The 20,204-nt window shown below is 40.8% G+C and overlaps 1 protein-coding gene across 3 annotated transcripts in view; it reads right to left on the bottom strand.

The window, feature by feature from the left end:
• EPS15 (epidermal growth factor receptor pathway substrate 15) overlaps positions 1-20,204 on the bottom strand; it is a 312,116-nt gene that overhangs the window by 165,061 nt on the left and 126,851 nt on the right. For all 3 annotated transcript variants that reach the window (XM_033915879.1, XM_033915877.1, XM_033915878.1), the window contains exons 9-11: positions 17,064-17,273; positions 13,245-13,390; positions 8,194-8,350 (exon numbers count right to left, since the gene is read on the bottom strand). In XM_033915879.1, coding sequence (XP_033771770.1) covers positions 8,194-8,350; positions 13,245-13,390; positions 17,064-17,273 — 513 coding nt within the window. The remainder of the gene's footprint in view (positions 1-8,193; positions 8,351-13,244; positions 13,391-17,063; positions 17,274-20,204) is intronic.

Below are 20,204 nucleotides of genomic sequence, written 5' to 3'. Positions count from 1 at the left end.
ACTTTACATTTCTCGACATTGAACTTCATCTGCCATCTCGTTGCCCATTCCTCTAGTTTGTTCAAGTCCCTTTGCAGTTTTTCACAGTCTTCTTTAGTCCGAGCTCTACTAAATAGTTTAGTGTCATCTGCAAATTTTATTATCTCACACTTCGTCCCTGTTTCTAGATCATTTATGAATACATTAAATAGCAGCGGCCCTAGTACTGAGCCCTGTGGGACCCCACTCGTGACCTTTTTCCAGTCCGAGTAGTGGCCCTTCACTCCCACCCTCTGTCTCCTACCCGCCAACCAGCTTCTGATCCATTTATGTACATCTCCTTCCACCCCATGGTTCTTCAGTTTCCGGAGTAGGCGTTCATGGGGCACCTTGTCAAAGGCTTTTTGGAAATCAAGATATATGATGTCTATGGGGTCTCCGTTGTCCATCCGTTTGTTAATTCCTTCGAAGAAGTGCAATAAGTTAGTTAGGCATGATCTTCCCTTGCAGAACCCGTGTTGGCTGGTCATCAGCAATTCGTTTTTTTCAAAATGTTCATCAATTTTTTCTTTTATCAGTGTTTCTGCCATTTTCCCCCGGTACCGAGGTCAGACTCACCGGTCTGTAATTTCCTGGGTCACCTTTTGATCCCTTTTTAAAGATGGGCGTAACATTGGCTATCTTCCAGTCCTCCGGGATCACGCCTGTTTTCAGGGATAGATTGCAAATTTGCTGCAGTAGTTCTGCTATCTCCTCTTTTAATTCCTTCAGAACCCTTGGATGGATTCCGTCCGGACCCGGGGATTTGTCTGTTTTTAATTTATCTATCTGCCTGTGTACATCTTCAAGGCTCACTTCCATGGTTGTTAATTTTTCTGCCTGATTTCCATTGACGAATTGTTCAGGTTCCGGAATGTTGGATGTGTCTTCGTTTGTAAATACAGATGAAAAGAACGCGTTAAGTCTTTCTGCCACTTCTTTCTCCTCCTTCACCACTCCCTTCTTGTCACCATCGTCCAGCGGTCCCACATCCTCCCTAGCCGGTTGCTTCCCTTTAACATATCTAAAGAACGGTTTGAAATTTTTTGCTTCCCTGGCTAGCCTCTCTTCATACTCTCTTTTGGCTTTTCGAACCACTCGGTGACATTCTTTTTGATACTTCCTGTTCTCATTCCAGTTCCCCTCAGTTTTGTCCTTTTTCCATTTCCTGAATGAATTTTTCTTATTGCCTATCGCTTCCTTCACTGTTTTGGTTATCCACGCTGCGTCCTTTATTCGACTCTTTTTGCACCCCTTTCTGAATCTGGGGATATATAGATTTTGCGCCTCGCTCACCGTGTTCTTGAGAAAAGACCATGCAAGTTCTACCTTTTGCCATTTTTTTGAAGTGTTCCTAAGTTTCTTCCTTACCATTTCCCTCATTGCTTCGTAGTTTCCTTTCCTGAAGTTTAAAGTTGTCGCTATGGTTCTCTTTCCTTTCGGTATTCCTACCTCAACCTTGAACTTGATCACATTATGATCGCTGTTTCCCAACGGTCCCACTACCTCTACTTCTTTAGCAGGTCCCCTTAGCCCATTTAGGATTAGATCCAGAGTGGCATTTCCTCTCGTCGGTTCTCTGACAAGCTGCTCCATGAAACAATCTTGTATAACCTCTAAGAATTTTGTCTCCCTAGTGCAATTTGAGCTTCCAAGACTCCAGTCTATTCCGGGGTAGTTGAAGTCTCCCATAATAACCGCGTTACCGCTTTTGGATTCTCGCTTCATCTCGGCTTCCAATTCTTCATCAATATCTCCCCCTTCTCCCCCCACTTATGGGTCCAGCATCCATCCATCCATCCCCTCCCCTGAAGGGATGGACAGCTTGCAGAGTTAATTTTATCAGCCCTTGAAGAACTGAGGAGCCAATGAGGCATGTGGAGACCAGCCATTGAAGAGATGGAGTACTGTGCTCAAAAAGACAGGGGGAAAGAAGTGTCTAATGCCAGATCTCAATGATCAATATTAACCACCCCCCCTCCCTCCAGCTCCAAAGCAGTAGCTGTCCTGAGCCACGAACCCCTACGCCCCTTACCCAAACCAGCAGCTGGTCAGTAGAGGCAGCACTGAAAACAGGCTGCTCGTAGGTAGCCCCATCAGGACGTTTCTTTTGACCACCGCCACTGCTGCTGCTTCAGGGCTGGAGGGGAGGGGGGGTTTGTGGCTCAGGATTACTGCTGCTTCCACCTACCCACTCTATACCCTTAATATACTCTAATATGCCCTCAACTACCCAACTAATGCTAAATGCCTCTATTTACCCAACATTTACCACCTTAAGATCTTGACAACTCTCTGGTAATTCTTATTACCCAAACATTTATTGCCTTAAGATCTCGACAACTCTTTGGTAATTCATATGTAACTCTTACGACATCTCTTATGCTATTCCTGTAAACTTTTATATAATTTCTGAAAACTTTTATGTAATCCGCCTTGAACCGCAAGGTATTGGCGAAATAGAAATAACTAATGTAATGTAATGCTTCGGTGCTGGAGGGAGGGAGAAAAGGAGGGGATTCGCTGCCGCTGCTTTGAGGCTGGAGAGAGAGTTTGTGGCTCAGGACTGCTGCTGCTTCAGGGGATGATTTTTTTTCCGGCAATTTTTTTGCCAGTTGGGTTAGAGTGCCGGTTGCTTGAGTACCAGTTAATCGAAGTTCAAATCTTTTTTATTGTGAATGCCAAGCACAAGCAACAAAAAAAGAAACAAAGACAAAAGAAGCAACATTCAACAATACAACATTTGTGGTTGTGTGGTAAGAAAGCAGAATAAGAAATCCCCTACCCCACCTCCCCAACCCCACCCAGCTAACAAAAAAAACCCTACCTCAATCACCGCCCCCCCCCCCAGATAAACACACAGAAGATGACCAACAGGTCACTAATATCCCAAAGGCCCGTACTCTTGTGGCCCCAGGTAGCTGTAATGAAAAGTCCCCAAAAGGAAGAAAGAAAAAAAAAAAAAAAAAAGAGAAGTGCCTGCAGTGACCGATCCCGGAGGCGAGCACGTGGCACAGCAACAAAGCTAAGCAAGAAGGTTCAAAAGGAGACTGCGTCCTCTAGGCAATAAGGAATCCAAATAGACTCCCCAAACCAGCAGAAAACTACGCCTAAGACGAGGATGACCAACCGCTTCTCAGGCCTCCCACGTGGCCAGATTATGCACCATAGATCTCCAGGTCCAAAAAGAGGGAGGCTCAGAAGCAGTCCAGCTATTATAAAATGCATTTGCGAGCAAGAAGACACACCTTATGACACCAGAGGGGAACCCCTTAGGAAGGCCACAGAAGGCCCCAGACAGGTCCAGAACTAATTGCACTACAGTACCCGCAATTGGACTCAAAAATAAGCCCCATAAGTAGTGGACTATAGACTGCCAAAAGACTTGGAAGTCCAAATATCCCAAAAGGAATGAACAAATGTATTGGGATCACAGCCACATTTCAGACAGATAGGCGTGTCGATACCCCCAATTTTGTGTAATTGCACCTGAGTAAAATAGGCCCTATATAGAACTCTCACATAACACTCTCGAAACAATGCTCCCATGATCAAAATAGGAACCCTCCTAAGGGCCTGCAGAATATTCCAATGGCTAAGGTCTAAATGAATATCACAACCTCAGCTCCCTTGTATTCGAGAGACATCTTTTCTATTGTAATAAGTTTAAAAAATTGAGACCAATGATGCAATGAGTGAGTCGTGAGGAATATATCCCCATATGAAACGAGTTGCTTCTGAGGTATGTAAAATAATTTTTTTAGTTTGTTAGAGCACTGGGATATTAATTGATTTGAATTTAAGGAAATAAGCACATCTACCCTATCAAATGATAAACCCTTAAGGTGTTAGGTTTTTTTTTCATTAGACTAATGAGCTCTTTTATACACAGACAGACTCTGGTTCCCTATAAAAATATTGCTGATGATGGAAAACAGACTGGATATACTTTCATTGAAGTCTTCAGCTGAATTTTTTAAAAAAGAAAAAGCACTCATACTAATCAGAGCCAGAAATACAAGACCCTATCAATGTACACCTATTATGTGTAAACAGATGATTTATGCCAATCTCATTTTTCCCTATATTCCACATTCTCCAGGCAATACCGCATGGGTCTACTGTGATCCAATTTTTGGTCGATTCCAAAAGAGTGATTGATTGCACAAACAAGTTTGTTTCACATCCAAACAAATATATTAACATGCAAAAAGTACACAATAAATCAGTACTGAGCATTTAATTTAATACTCATCCCATCTCAAAAGTGGAAGAATCTCAACCTGGCAAGAGCAAGACTAAATGGAACAATTGGGTCATATTCTGCCATCATTTGTTGTTACTGTATGCTCAAATGTATATTTTGGGGCTACTGAATAAAGCATAAATTTAAACTAAAGGCTACATATAGCTGAACAGCCCAAAGGTGTGGGTCTATCAGAATTATGACAATCTGCAATCCAAAGAAATTTGTTCACTGAGTGAGCCATAAAAGTTGTACATCCTATATATATGGAAGTAGTACTGCTTCCAGGTTTAGGAAGGATGTGCATCAGGGTAAAATGGTACCACAGGATTCAGCTGCAAATGTGAGCTAGATGATAACGTAACAAATTTTTATTTATGTATCACAAAATACATACATACAGTATGGCTCTATACAGTTTAGAAAAGAGGCAGACTAACCACTGTCAGTGAGCTACAACAATTTAAGCATTAACAGTTAACAGTATAATTACGTTTGAATGTATCTTACAAAGTATTACAGGAGTTAGCTAAAAGACATGTTTTTAGAAGCTTTCTAAAGTGCTTGTAAGAAGCTGATACTCTAATCAGTTGATTCAGTTCTGGATCTCTGGAGTCTGCTAACCTTTTCTGGGTACAGCCTTTGAGAGGAAGGTAAAGAATGACTGATGCCATGTGGAGTGGCTAAGCCAGGAGAACAGGAAAGGTTCAGTAAGGCAGTTGGGGAGTAGGCCATATAGTGCTTTGTAGAAGAAGTATCCAAATTTGAAGAAGACTCTTCTCACAGCTGACAGCCAGTGTAGTTTTGGAAGAATGGAGTTAAGCAGTCAAATTTTTTTTAGGTTGAAGATAAGCCTCACTGCGGTGTATTGGATGATACTTAAGTCTTTGGAAGTGTCTGCGTTGTCCTTCTAAGTGCATTGTGATGCTCTAGTCTAGATAAAAGAACTGAGGAGGAACTAGAACCAGTGAGGATAACTTGTGAAGTAAAGAACCCCCAAAGTACATATAAAAAAGCTCAAAACCAGGAAAGTATTGCTGCTTGGGGATTCCATCATCAGAGAGATTAACCTTGAAACACAGGACAAGAAACTCAAAATAGTGAAATGCCTTCCGGGACCCTCAGCTACCAGGAATGCCAGACAAATACTGACTATAATTAGAAAAGAAGCAAAGAATTTGAACCTTCCACCTCGGAACAAATGACCTAGCCAACAAAAACCGACTTGCAATGCAGAAAGTTTTTCAGGAGCTGGGAGAGGGGATAAAACCTTTTGTAACGACTAGCTTTTTCAGAAATACTACATACTTATGGAAAGAGAGAGTAAAGAGTACAAAATACTAAGAACTTCAATAGATGGCTCAAAGTCTGGTGCCATCAAGAAGGCTTTAGGTACATAGGAGGATGGAGAAATAGAAGAAAAACCAAGAGACTGTTTTGTAATGATGGGCTGCACCTTACCATGGTAGGAAAAATAATCCTAGCTGAGACATTCAGGACATGTTTCTAGGCATTTAAACTAGAAGATGGGGATGGCGTATGTATGGAGGTTACTTCCGATGGCCACCCCCAGCAAAAGACAAGATTTGATGATAATAAAGATGGCAATGAAAACAACAATATTAGCAATTCACTTCCTAGTGATGCAACAGGAAATGAGCTGAAATTAAAAACTATATAAAAAAATGAGATTGTTGAGGAATAGTAACTGGAAAGCAATGACCACAAACGCCCACGGTCTGAGCAACAAAAATCAGGATCTGCAAGCCCTGATGTTAGAGGCAGACTTGGATATCATTGCTATCACAGAGACATGGTTCAGTGATTCTCATGGATGGGACACCAACATACTGGACTATAATCTTTTTAGGAAAGACAGAAATTGTCAAAAAGGTGAAAGTAGCTCTCTATGTAAAGACAAATATCCAAGCGACTGAAATGCAGGGGGCCTGGGGAAAGGAAGAAGCAAAATGGATTGTTTTGAAAAGAGAATATGGAATTTCTATCTACTTGGGTGTTGTCTACAGACCACCGACTCAATTGCAACAAATTGACAAAGATCTGATTACGGATATACAAAAGTTGGGAAAGAAAGGGGAAGTGCTGTTGCTGGGTGATTTCAAACTGCTGGATGTGGACTGGCAAGTTCTATCTGTGGAATTGGAAAGAAGTAGGGAGATTGTGGATGCCTTTCAAGGGGTTGTTTTCAAACAAATGGTGACGGAACCCATGAGGGAAAAAGTGATACTGGATCTGGTGCTCAAAAATGGAGAAAGTGTCTCTAATATCCAAATGGGGGCCCACCTAGGAAGTAGCGATCATCATACAGTTTGGTTCAATATAGCAGCCAAAGTGGAGGATGGCCACACAAAACTCAAAGTCCTGAATTTCAAATATATGGACTTTAGTAGCATGGGAAAGTATCTGAAGAAAGAGCTGATTGGATGGGAAGACGTAAGAGAAGTGGAAAAACAGTGGTCCACGTTGAAAGGTGCAATAAAAAGAGCTACTGACATTTATGTGAAGAAAATAAATAAAAATAAGAGAAAAGGGAAACTGATATGGTTCTCCAAAGTAGTGGTGGAAAAAATAAAGGCAAAAGAATTGGAGGTCATGAAATATTAAAAAACTCAAAAGCAGGAGTACAGAAAGGAATATTGGATGAAACTGAAAAAAGTCAAAAGAGAGATACATCTGGAGAAAGCACAAGCGGAAGAGCAAATGGCTATAAATATAAAAAAGAGAGACAAAATTTTTTTCAGGTATATTAGTGAAAGGAGAAAGAAGGTATGAACCATTATGTGGAGAGTGATGAGGACAAAGCAAACATGCTAAACAAATACTTCTGTTTGGTATTCACAAAAGAAAAACATGGAGAAGGACCGTGACTGGTTAGCAAAGTTACACCTGAGAATGGCGTGCATACCACACCCTTCACGGAAGAAAGTGTTAATGAACAACTTGAAAAACTGAAGGTGGACAAAGCTATGGGACCCATACTTCGAGCATTAGTATATACAGCTTTCCAGACATTACCCCTTTTACCCATTTGTGCAGAGGTATTTAGAGATTCACTTATTTGAGAGCGTTTACTCACCTGGGGGCTTTGACCATTCTGCCCAATAATTCTAGTTTAAAGCCCACTTCAGTAGGTTAGCCAGTCTACTACTGAAGATACTTCTTCCCTTCTTTGACAGATGCACACCATCCCTGCTCAGCAGCCAATGGAAAAATCATCCCATGGTCCAGAAAGCCAAAACACTCTCGTGACACCATCCACATAGTCATGCATTCATCTCCAGGATAAAATTACCCATTGGCTGGTTGCTGGCTGGGAAACCAAACCTAAACTTTTCAGAGCTCATTTTATTTATCAGCAAGTGTTGACCAGGATACCAAAAGCCTATTAGCCAAGACTCAGAATTCTTTTTCTCCAAGATTGACTGGTCCATGCTTCTTTTATGGATGTTGTGTTTACTTGAGTTTTTGAAGCTTTAAAAGTCTAAATAAGCTCTCTTCAATTCAGTTACCAAAACCAGCAGACTCCATGATAATAGATATTTAGCATTAGACAGACATTAAGTGAAATTTCCAAAATGCATACACAAATAACATTCTACAGCATAGACAGAACCTTTGTTCAGTTTTAGCTTTCAAAATGATCATCAGCCAAGAACATTACTGACACATATATGGCAAAGATACAGTGCCAATATGTTCTGAACATACAGTAAGGTATGAATCACCAACTGCATGAGCTGACCCACTTCAAACTGGTGGCCATGTAGATGAAACCAGCATTACACCATGCTCCATCTGAACTCAGGTGTGCCAATCAACATCTTCCCAGCAGTTTTAAAAATAAATCAGTCTCAGGCTTTAACAAGAGGAAACATATTTTAGAATTTCATAGAAAAGTCATTCCTTACTTTGTGTACAGAAGCCCTGTCTGATGGAGGGATCATTTCATCTGTGAGAACCTTAGGAGGATCGATGCCTTTTGTCAGTTTCTGATTAATGAAATGGAAGGCTAAGGCAAACTGCTCTTTAGAAAGCTTCCCACAGTCTTTCGTGTCACAGAGCGCCCTGTATATAAAGAGAATAAAGATACATACACTAAATCCTAGCAGCTTCAGACTCTGATTAAATTACTTTAAGAGGAAGAAAACATCTGCAAAAAATTATCACTTCAACATAATTTACTCCTAGCAGAATTCTGTGCAAAACATTTGAAATTTCTGCACACAATATTCAAAAATTCTGCAAAGCTTATTAGTGTTTTACATAGAATTCCCCTATCCTAAGTGGTAGTAAAACAAAACAAAACAAAAAACCAGCACAGTCAAAAAGATGTGTAGAAACCAAGTTCAATTTTATTGTGCAGACATCACTCTTATTCAATGTCTTTCTAGCTCCCCTTCTTACACAATCAATAGGATGACATACAATTACTTCACCCCTCCTCAATCCAAGCAATAAATCAGACATTTCAGAAATCATCTCCAAATTGATTAAAATTAGTTCACGGCTTCAGCAGAATATGTTATCATTACATATTAACAAAACAAAATGCGTACTGTTTCCACCTTCAGATACTGATCGTCTAGCTGATCCTATCAACAGACTCTAACTCAATCCATTTGGACATAAAGGTAAAACTACTCAAATCATTTTGGATCAGCTCAGTAGTCAGTAAATGTTTCTATAAGTTAAAACTCATTCGCTCTATTGCTTCACTACTCGATCCTCCCTCACTAAATATTCTTATCCACTCCCTAATTATTTCCAACACTGATTACTGTAACACCCTCTACCAGGGTATAATCAAAAAGAGATATGCACAGAAAAGAATTCTGTGCTACGCAGCTGCGCAGAATTCTGCCAGGAGTAATAATTCATACAGGAAGATTAGATACTTTCTGGAAGGACATATGAATCCTGACAATAGATGATATTCCTCTACTTGCACATTGATTGCAGAAAGATGAAATTTTCATTCTTCAGCTCCGCCTCCTTCTCCAGTGCTGTAGAGAATGACACACAGACAAATTTGTCCCCAACTCCATGGGATTTATCTCTATCCCTATCCCATCCCTGCAGGCTCTGCCCTCATCTGCACAAGCCTCAAGCACTTTAAAATCATAAGTGTTTGAGGCTTGTGCAGATGAGGACAGGGGCAACTCACGAGATACTGCGAGGATGGGGACAAATTTACAGCCCCCCTTCACTTTATACCAAAGCAATTGGACAGCACTAAAACAGAGAAATAAGGAGGAAGAATGGGGAGACTCCCTGCTAAAATATTTCTGTTCTGCTCCGTAAGAAATAATTAACAAGGTTAAAAAAAACAATAAACATCATTTGTGGAACAGTAATCACCCATCAAAATGCAACCAGCTTCAAACTAATGGAGTTTGTAGAGTCTCACTTTTTTTTTTTGCATACATTTGACTGACCGGAGAAAACATCCAGCTCTAGATACATGTGTTTGTCTGAATAGTAGGCAGGCAAACTCCAGATTGACAGGGTGGGGTGTCAGGACTCATTCGTCCTTCTTCTAGAAAGAAGATTATCAAGGTTAAGTACCTAATCTTGCCTTCTGGTACAAAGGACATATAAGTACTGACAGCAGGTGACATACCAAAACTGTCTCCTGAGTCTAGTGTGGGACAGATCCTGCCCTTAACACTGAGGACCAAAAGCGGAATCCTCTCTCACTGCCAAATCTACCCCATAAACCTCTGTAAATATACTGAGGGTGAATCGTGTAGCTACTCTACAAATTTCTTCAAGAGGAATTACTCTGGTCTCCAAAGATACCACACTTCTAGTAGAATGCACTCTCAAGGCAAAAGGTAGCTGTTTTCCACAGTAGACCTCGGACCTCTTGAGGGTCTATGCAGAATAATTTTTGTGGCTCCAGGTACTTTCATCAGTACTCTGGAGGATTCTCAACCCTGACAGCGGCACATGGTTCCAAAGAAAGGTATGGTAATTCTAGACGTGCCCAGTCCTCCGGATCATGCTCCACAACCACCTCCAATAAGTCCCAATGACACTAGAACTGTAGCCAAATTCCCACAGATAGGGGGAAGGCTAACGGAATTCTAGAAGGCGTGGATGCATATCAGCTTGAACTGCTGGGTGCTGGACATAATTTTTGATGGATATCAATTTGAATCCAGCTACCTCCAGGTGGATCATTTTGTAGATTTATCCCAGGACAAGCAGGCAGCATATTCTCACATGTGGGTGATGTCATCCACAGAGCCCCGGTAGGGACACTTTATTTTTTATTTTTTAAATTCTTTATTGATTTTTCAAACTACAAATGCGCAATAAAATAATTCACATATTTGATCATTACATAGTAAGCACAACAAAACTTACAAATACTACTGCATAACAAAATTTCCCCCACCCTCCCAGCTAATAAACAATTATAATAAAACCTTCATGAAACTATTCATTAAAACCTTGAATCAATTCCAATTTTATTCCCTACCTCCCCACCCCCCAGGATGTGTATGTTTACTTGTCTATAAAATTAAATTAATTATTCCTCTTTACGGACACTTTAAAAGTGCACCGCCACTTTAAGAAATTTAGAAAGTTTGTGATAGCCCACACCGTGCATGCGCGAGGCCTTTCCACTCGACATAGGCATGTGGCTCCTCAGTTCTAAGTTTTCCGTGGAGCTAAGAAGTCGCGTTTTCAAACAATCTTTTTGCCTTCCCACTCACATGTATTCTATTTTAATTATTTTTTACTATCTTTTCTCGTTTAAAAAAAAAGAAAGACAATGACTTTAATTTTCTTCACCTCATGATCACTCATGGGCACTTAGTCGGTGGGGCCTCTTGGCATTGCCTCAGTCTCGGATTCAATTTCGGCTGAGATGGTTTCCCTGTCGATATCTTGCTCGTTCATTAGATTTTTGAAACATGTGGCAGGTGCCATCATATCTGTTCTTTTCAGCAACACGCATCGAAGGAGTCGGCATCACTATCACCGCTGCATCGTCATCAGCATCAGAGGACTTTGACAGTGTCGCAGGTCATTATGGCATCGAGCCTATTCATGCTGACCTACAAAGCAGCTACTTGGTCCTCGGTTCATACCTTCACCTCCCATTATTGTATGTTTTGGTCTTAGAACAATGATCTACCTTACTGGCCATAAGATCACCCAAACCCTTTCCAAAAAGCATCTGCCCCTTAAAGGGGAGTCTGCTTATGGTGATTTTAGAGGCTGAATCTCCTGTCTGTTGTCTGAGCCAAAGCATTCTGCAGGCAGAGATGGAAAAGGATGAGACTTTGCTCAAAACTCTAATTTTATACAGGGCAGTCAATACATAGTCAATCCCTATCATGACTAGTTGTGGTATGACACCTGTGGTATGATGGAGTCTTGTATTACAGGCATGTGCCAAAAAGAGGCACTGAAGCCACCTTAAATCCCAAGGCTAAGGCATTCAAACTGACATTTGAGGACTACATCCACTCTTGTGGTCCTGCGCATCCTTCAAGACTACATCCCCCTTACTAGGGAGGGAAGTCTGCTTGATATCCTGAGCTACCAGCGAGTCCACCTTAGGCTGGACAAATAACTGCTAAAATTCAGGAGCCATGGCTTACAGCCTTGACACTGTCTTAGCTCCCCCTTAAGGAACCCTCTGGGACCTCCAAATGCTCCCATAATTAGGGCAGTAGGTCCAGATGCAATGAAAAAAAAAATGACGTCTGCACCTGGAAAGCACTCATAATAAAGCACTGTACCACCACAGTCTGCAGCGACTCTACGTTTAACTCCCACAGCAACGCTGTCACTTTAAATAAGTAACATACTATCAGGTCTTCCCATTGCTCAAAGAGGACTACAATCTCCTGGCCTCCTAGTCTCCGTTTGTGACCCCAAATCCCCCAGAAGAGACAATTCACTGTGGGAAAGTAAAGGATCTGACTTTCAATTCCCCCTAGTCATTCTCAGACATCCAGTTTTTGATTTGTGTCATAATGGCAGTCAGAGTGTTGGTTGTATGAGTCTTTATTTCCATTTTCCTCTTTATTGTAAAAGCATTATGGGCCCGTTTTACAAAGCCACTGCTCTGACGTTCATAGGAATTCTATGAGCGTCGGAGCAGGGTCTGAGCATTTAGCACTCCGAGCCACAGAAGAAACCTCTAATGCGAATTAGTTAATAGGAAGGGTTCTCAATGTTAAAACTGTTTTAACTATTTTTTCATCTATTTCTTTTTTTTCACTCCCCCTCTTCCTAGTGGTCTAAGGAAGAACTGAAATTTTTATTTGTCATTTCTTTGACTGTATTATATTAGTAGTTTCCTTGCTGTATTACTAGGGCATGAGTTTATCTTGTAATGATTTCTGTAAAATGATAAAGATAAAAAAGGGCAAAGAAAAATGATATTTAAAACACACATTTTAAAAATTAAGAAAAAGGTTATTCAGTATCAAAATACCACATCCACCCCATGCATTTAGTTGCAATATAAGAATGAAAAAGTAAAAGGGAAAGAAGAAAAAAAACATGCTTTGAAATTTTGGGAGAACTTTGTTTTTGCATCCATTCAGCTGAGCAAAATTGCAGGGCTGTGAATGCTCAAAACTTTCCACAAAGTTTGAACTCACAGAGTTTGTCCCATTGCCACATGAGGATATCTTCAAATCCACTTGTATACCCTATTTAAATTCACTCACTGACAAAGCATAAAAGTATGAACTGTGAATAGGAATAAGGTACTTGATAAAATATATTAGTTTCTAGATAACACTGCACATAGGAAAATAGCCAGGAACATCTTAGGAAGAATTTTCAGCTGCTGCAAGACATCTAAAGTGACAATTAAAATAATTAACTGTATGTATAAATTCAAATAAAAATAAAAAAGGATGATGTAAATAAAAACAACTGTTTTCATGCCTATCTAAAAATCAAGTTTCTGTGGTTTCACCACTCTTACCATATATGTGCAAGTACTGTAGAAGGCAATCCCGTCTTAAGGAATATATCACGGACTTCCAAGCCAGAAACATAACCATTGATGTCTTTGTCAATTTTCATGAAGATCTCATCACATTTCATCTTTTCTGCTGGTGATACAACCCACTGGAAGAACAAAAAAAATCATCTTTATATCAGTGATGGAGCCAATGCATACCAGAAGTGTATAAAAATACTATTTCCTTTTCAATTGTTTGGAGTCACTCAAATAGAATGGAAACATTTTATATTATCTGCTTTCACTGCATTTCCTTCAAAAGTAATAGCAGTAGGCATATTAACTCTTGGGAAAAACCCATATTTACAGGCATTACATTGGCATAAAGCGCCTCTTATTCATATGGATAAATTAGGGACCATATCCAGTAATAGTCTCCTAAACTTTCTTAGCTGGAAGCACTTGATAACTTTCAGCAAAATCAATGCAAGAAGCAAACCCTTTATATATGCGGAAAAGAACAAGGCTACCCAAAGAGTAACTGGAAACTAGTCTGCTACCCATCATAATGTACACCAATCAACCATAGTTCCATCAAGCCACAAAACACCTAGGAGCTGCATATAATGGCATCCCTTATCCTTCCCTGCTTCCCCTCCTACCATGCACATCTTCCCTTCACCTTCCCATATCTCTAACTTCACTGGCACGAGCAGCATCTGCAACCTGCTGCTCGTGCTGAAATTGGCTCTCCTTCAGATATCATGAACAATGGTTGGAATGCTGAGAAAATCAGCCTGGACATTGTCTACTCCCAATACATGCGCTGCTGAAACAGCCTGAAGATGACACTCTGCCCCCTGTAACAGAGCACAGCCTCCAGCCTCAGCTGCACACCCTTGGTGCCTCCCTAGCAATTGACATAAGCCATCATAGCAGCAATGTCCAAGGAAACTCAGACCATTTGTCCCACCAGACTGAAATGGCTCGAGGCTCCAACCTGTTGATCAACCACATCTGACCAATGCTCCTGGATTGGGTGTCCATTGCAGTGAGCCCCCTCCCCCCATCAAAAGTCAGTGGGAGACCCTGCTACTTAGCTAGAAGAGACGTGGTCTCTCAACAATTTATCTATGTTAAGGCGTTAGATCTTTCCATTTTAATGGAAAAGACGGGTGCATGAGGTAACACCCATGCACCCCAGCTGTATTTGTGTAGTTTTTCAATGACAACATTCCCTATGTGCGGGCGAGCTTTGTCATGAAGAATGAGTGGCCCAGCCAAGAGCAACTGAGGTCAAGTTTGGTGCATTTTTTGCACAAAAATCACAATAATACATTGCTGTGACACTTCTCCCACATGGAACTTTGTCTGTGATGATGATGCCTTCATGATCATAAGCAAAAATCATCATTTTTGACTTTTGATTGAGCTCATCAAAATATTTTTGGTCATGGGGAAGATGGAGCTCTCCACTCATCATTGGAAAACTACGCAAATGCAGCTGGGAGGTGTTACCTCATGCTCCCTACAGTCCAGAGATGAGTCCACTAGACTTCGACCTTTTTCCAAAGTTGAAACAACCTATGCGTGGACATTGTTTTGCATCTCTGGAAGAGCTTTCTTCTGCTGGTACCAGAGCCATTCGGCAACTGAACAAAAATGGTGTCTTGGATAGAATAATTAAGATTCCCAGACATTGGGACTCGATCATTGCAAAGCAGGGAGACTATATTGAAGGATTGTAAAGAAAAACCTGAAAAAAATAAAATATGTAAATTTTTTTTAATAGTATGCATTATTTATGAAATGACCCTCGTAACTCAGAGACTTGTTTCACTGACGTAATTGCCACCAGAAACGTCTTGACCATAAGATCTAGAAGAGAAGCCTCCCATAAGGGCTCATATGGAGCTCTATTGAGACCTTGTAATATGGTGTTAAGATTCCAGATTGGAAGACGTACCAGAGGACAAAACCGAAGAGCCCCTTTAATGAACTGGGCAACATCTGGGGGAGAGACCAGAGAGTCTCTTTCTCCCCGAGCTTAGAAACAGGAAATGCCTGCTATCTGCACTTTTAGCAATCCAATCGACAGACTCTTCTGAAGTCCCTCTTGCAAAAAGTCCAGGACTATCAAAATCAGAGCTCGTAAGGGCTCTACATCAGTGCTCTTCAACCGCCGGTCCGCAGACATTTCCTGCCGGTCTGTGGCCGAACATGCCTCGGGCATGAGATCAATGCACAAAGGTGCAGGCGGTGGCTCCTATGCGCATCCTGCGCCGAAACTAGCAGCCTTCTCTCTGACGTCGCAACATCAGAAAGAAGGCTTTCGGATGATGCGCGGGACGCGCAAGGAGCCGCTGCACGTGTCTTTGTGCACTGATCTCAGGCCCGAGGCCTGTTTCGGCCACAGACCATCAGTGAGAAAAAGGGAGTGAGGAAGAGCCACAAGGATAGGAGAGGAAATCAGATCTTTATTCAGGCTTCTCTCTCTTTCTATGGAGCAAGTAGTGGTGGTAAATCTCAGCTTTGCAGCAGCCCAGGCAGTGAGGGAGCCGGCCGCAGGCAGCATAAAACATCCAGGTGGGAGCGCTGGTATGTTTCTTGCAGAGGGGAAGGAAGACAAGAGAGATGGCTGGTTTTCTCAAGGAGTTGTTTGTAAACAAAAGAGGGCAGGACACCCAGCCTCACCCAACTGCCCTGATGAAGGGAAGGCACATGGAGGGAGGGAGGCAACAAAGGTAGGGAAATTATTTTATTTTCAATTTAGTGATTGAATTGTGTCAATTTTGAGAATTTTCATCTGCTGTCTGTATTTTGCACTGTTCAGGAAGAAATGTATTTGTTTCTTTTTCTCTGGGGTTGTACTGCATGCAGTCTTGAATCTTAGGGTTTCATTTGAATATATTAGTAATTTTAGTTTGTGGTCCCGTATTTGCCTAGGGGTTATCTGTGTTCCGATAGGAATGAATGTTGAGAAGCATACAGTGTGCTTTGTGTAGTTTAATTTTGTGGTTAACCATTATGTGTTGTTAATAAGATTATATTGTGTGTATATATGAAAAATGAATGGAAAAATAGTGTTACAATTAGTACTATTATGGGAGCGGGGTCTGGCCCACGACTTAGCCCACTGCTCTTTAACCGCCGGTCTGCAGATCGGTGCTGGTCCACAAAGTAATTCTTTTATTTCCGCCAGTCCATAGGTGTAAAAAGGTTGAAGAACACTGCTCTACATTATCCACAGCACACCAGTACTGAAAGAACTTCCAGGCCTTAGCATAAGCTGCCACCTTCGACAGCTTCTTAGCTCTAAGCAGCGTGGTGACGACCACCATCCAAATAATCCTTGCTTGACAGGGCAGCACAAATTTTCCAGATTCTCTTTAGGGACCGGTCCCTGGGTAAGAAAACTGAAAACAATAAAACCACAGAGCAGAAACACTTCTAAACAACTTGCTTGCACAAAAAAAACTGAGGGGGCAGAACAGCTTCCTCAGAAGGAGGTGGAGTTCAAAGATGATTGGCAGCATTCTGCTATCAACTCGTGGGTTAAGATGTATAACCCTAGCGTTCAGGACTACTAGACACGTTGCACTAGAAATTCATATTAACAGCGGAGTGGCAAGGAGCAATTTATCATTAGCATTTGCAACATTTGAGGAATGCAGCCACCATGCCTACCCCAAGGTATACCTATATACTCAGTGCAGGTAATTTACTCTCTTCTTCAAAGCTGCCTGAAAAGTTTAGAAGCAACACCACACAGAAATAAAAAGACCAAAGATTATGATCATTGTAGCTGTGTACAAATACACAGAACTTCATCATCCATACCTGTATTACTGGTGCTTTTGTAGGTAGAATTCCTACAGGTGGCAAGGACTGGTGAGACTCCTTAACAGAGGGTGGTGAGGGGAGAGGAGAAATTCCTTGCACTGCTCCTGGAACACTGAATGATTTTCTCTTAGAAGGTGGCACCAAGGCAGGAGGCAATGACATTGGCACAGGTTCCTTCTCAAGGGCACAATACACCAGAAACATGGCCTTTAAAACAATGAATATGCATATAAGATATTTGCACGGTTAATTCTGAAATTAATGCCATAATTATCATGGTATACAAAACCTGTGACTCTATATTTGGTCCACTTTTGCCTGTTCTCTTTACAGCACATATTTTTCACATCAGAAACAATCCAGGTTTTGTGAATACAGAAATAGTTTCAACTAACTTTTTAGATCTTTAGTTAAGAGAATCACAAATAGTACTGAAAGAAAGTCCCCTAAAAGGTCCTGATTCAGATCACTGGAAAAAAAACTTCTAGTCATTAATATCTCTTTTAATTGATCCCACCAATACCATACAAAATGTTAATTAAAATAGACTGCACCCTTCCAATATATATTTAGACATTCAAAAGAAATCTCATTGAGCAATTTTGTATATGATGCTATTAATATCAATTAAAGCATCAAGCAACACTTTTCAGGCTTTCACTTTGATCCTTTCTAAGTTACAAGAATGCTTATCTAGTATTACTTAAACGTCACCTTTCATATTCAAGTCAAAAATATTTTGAGAAAGTGAAAGCACAGGCAGCAACAGAAAGAACAGCACTGATTGAAGTAGAACTGTTTGATTTGTGCAACATCTTAAAAGAAAAGCTAAAGGTTGCCAGCTGTCAGATGAAGGCTTAACATTTGGTAACAGTACATAGAATCTGGGCAGCTCTATAAAATTAGCACTACAGTAGACTCTCAACTATTGGTGGATGCCAGATAACTGTAGTTTCTGGTTGCTTGAGAGTTACAATAAAAATAGTTTTGTCTCCCTTCCTACCTCTTTCTATCATCCCCCCACCCTTACTTGTAGATCCAGCATCTGTTCTTCCCTTCTTTCTGGGTCACTTCCCCCCCCCCAATGACTTTGGACATTGTCTGAAGGGCACGGGAGACCTTTTTTTTTGCCGACAATTTTTTCTAGTTAGCTGAAAATGCCGATTAACTGAGAATCTTTCTTTGTTTTGGGACAGGTTGTTGTCAAATTTTTTTTTTCAATATCCTTCTCATATGGCAACTGACCCGTACAACTCTTTCTCCTCAATAACTGATCCCTTGAGCTGTTAATCACTAGCTTCCACCCTGTTAAGTTCAATCAATTTGTACCATCTTTTAATCTTTGTAAACCGCATAGAATTTCACGGTCCTGTGGTATATAAACTGTTATTATTATATGTGAAATTGTTCTCCACAAAAAACTGGTGATTTTTCCATAGTTATGCTAAAGAGCTGTAAAAATAAAACTGATGGACTAAACTGCAATCATCATTCTCAATCTCAAAATGTTGACCGTTTCAAGATTTTGTTGAAAACATTTTTGTTTAGGGAGGTTATCAATGCCGATTTACTATGTATTTTTTTATTAAGTTTTTGAACTTTAATTGTTGTTTTAGGTCCTGTTTTACTAAGGTGCACGAATTGATTTAGCACGAACTAAATGCTAACACATGCATGTTAGTCTATGGAGCATTAGCATTCATTGCGCACTAATTCAATTAGTGCGCGCTAATCGGTTAGCACTCCTTAGTAAAACAGGGGGTTAATGTATGTGTTGTTATAAATTATATATGTTTGTTGGAATCCACCTAGAAATTTACTGAAACTGCAGACACCAATGACCTGTTGCAAAGCAGCAATGCCTGTGCCTCCTCCCCAGCCCTGCTATTGGAACCACTGACCTCGGGCCTCCTATCAAAATTTCTCCACATGCACCAGAAGTCCAGAAGTGCTGTTGCAAACAGAATGTGAATTCTTCCAGTACAACATATCTATACACACAATTTTATTTTTTTTACTTAATAGGAGTCACAAGCAGTATAGGAAAGGGAGGGAGAGGGAGGAAGGAATAACCAATAAACCATGAGAGTACCTGAAGGTCCCATCACTGAACAATCATCTCCAAACCTCAAGAATGGGCCTGCAAGCAGGATTTCCAGAAACAAGCTCCAGACTGGAAGAAGGGAGGGAATGAAGCCACTTAATATGCCCCCCTCCAAAGACCAGATAGAAATATGATGGCAGATAAAGGCCAAATGGCCCATCTAGTCGGCCCATCCATAGTAACCATTATCTCTTCCTCTCTCCAAGAGATCCCATGCCTTCTTGAATTCAGACACAGTCTCTGTCTCCACCACTTCCTCTGGGAGACTGTTCCACACATCTACCAGCCTTTCTGTAAAAATGTATTTCCTTAGATTACTCTGGAGCCTATTACCTCTTAACTTCATCCTATGCCCTCACATTCCAGAGCTTCCTTTCAAATGAAAGACTCGACTCATGCGCATTTATGCCACATAGGTATTTAAATGTCTCTATCATATCTCCCCTCTTCCTCCTTTCCTCTAAAGTATACATATTGAGATCTTTAAGTCTGTCCCCATATGTTTTATGATGAAGACCACGCACCATTTTAGTAGCCTTCCTCTGGACTAACTCCATCCTCTTTTTATATATATTTTTTTGAAGGTGCGGTCTCCAGAATTGTACACAATATTCTAAATGAGGTCTCACCAAGGTCTTATACAGGGGCATGAATACCTCCTTTTTCCTACTGGCCATACCTCTTCCTATGCACCCTAGCATCCTTCTAGCTTTCGCCGTCACCTTTTCAACTTGTCTGGCCACCTTAAGATCATCACATACAATCACATTCAAGTTCTGCTCTTCTGTCGTGCACTTAAGTTCTTTATCTCCTAAACTATACCATTCCTTTGGTTTTTTGCAGTCCAAATGCATGACCTTGCATTCCTTAGCATTAAATTTTAGGTGCCAAATTTCAGATCATTCTTCAAGCTTCACTAGGTCTTTCTTCATGTTATTCACACCATCCAGGATGTCTACTCTAGTACAGGTCTTGGTATCATCTGCAAAGAGGCAAATCTTACCTGACAGCCCTTCAGCAATATTGTTTATAAA

This window comes from Geotrypetes seraphini, chromosome 12 (assembly GCF_902459505.1).
Source record: "Geotrypetes seraphini chromosome 12, aGeoSer1.1, whole genome shotgun sequence".
Lineage (NCBI taxonomy): Eukaryota > Metazoa > Chordata > Amphibia > Gymnophiona > Dermophiidae > Geotrypetes > Geotrypetes seraphini.
The sequence above is the reverse complement of the archived record's forward strand: the minus strand, read 5'-3'. Positions and strand labels throughout refer to the sequence as shown.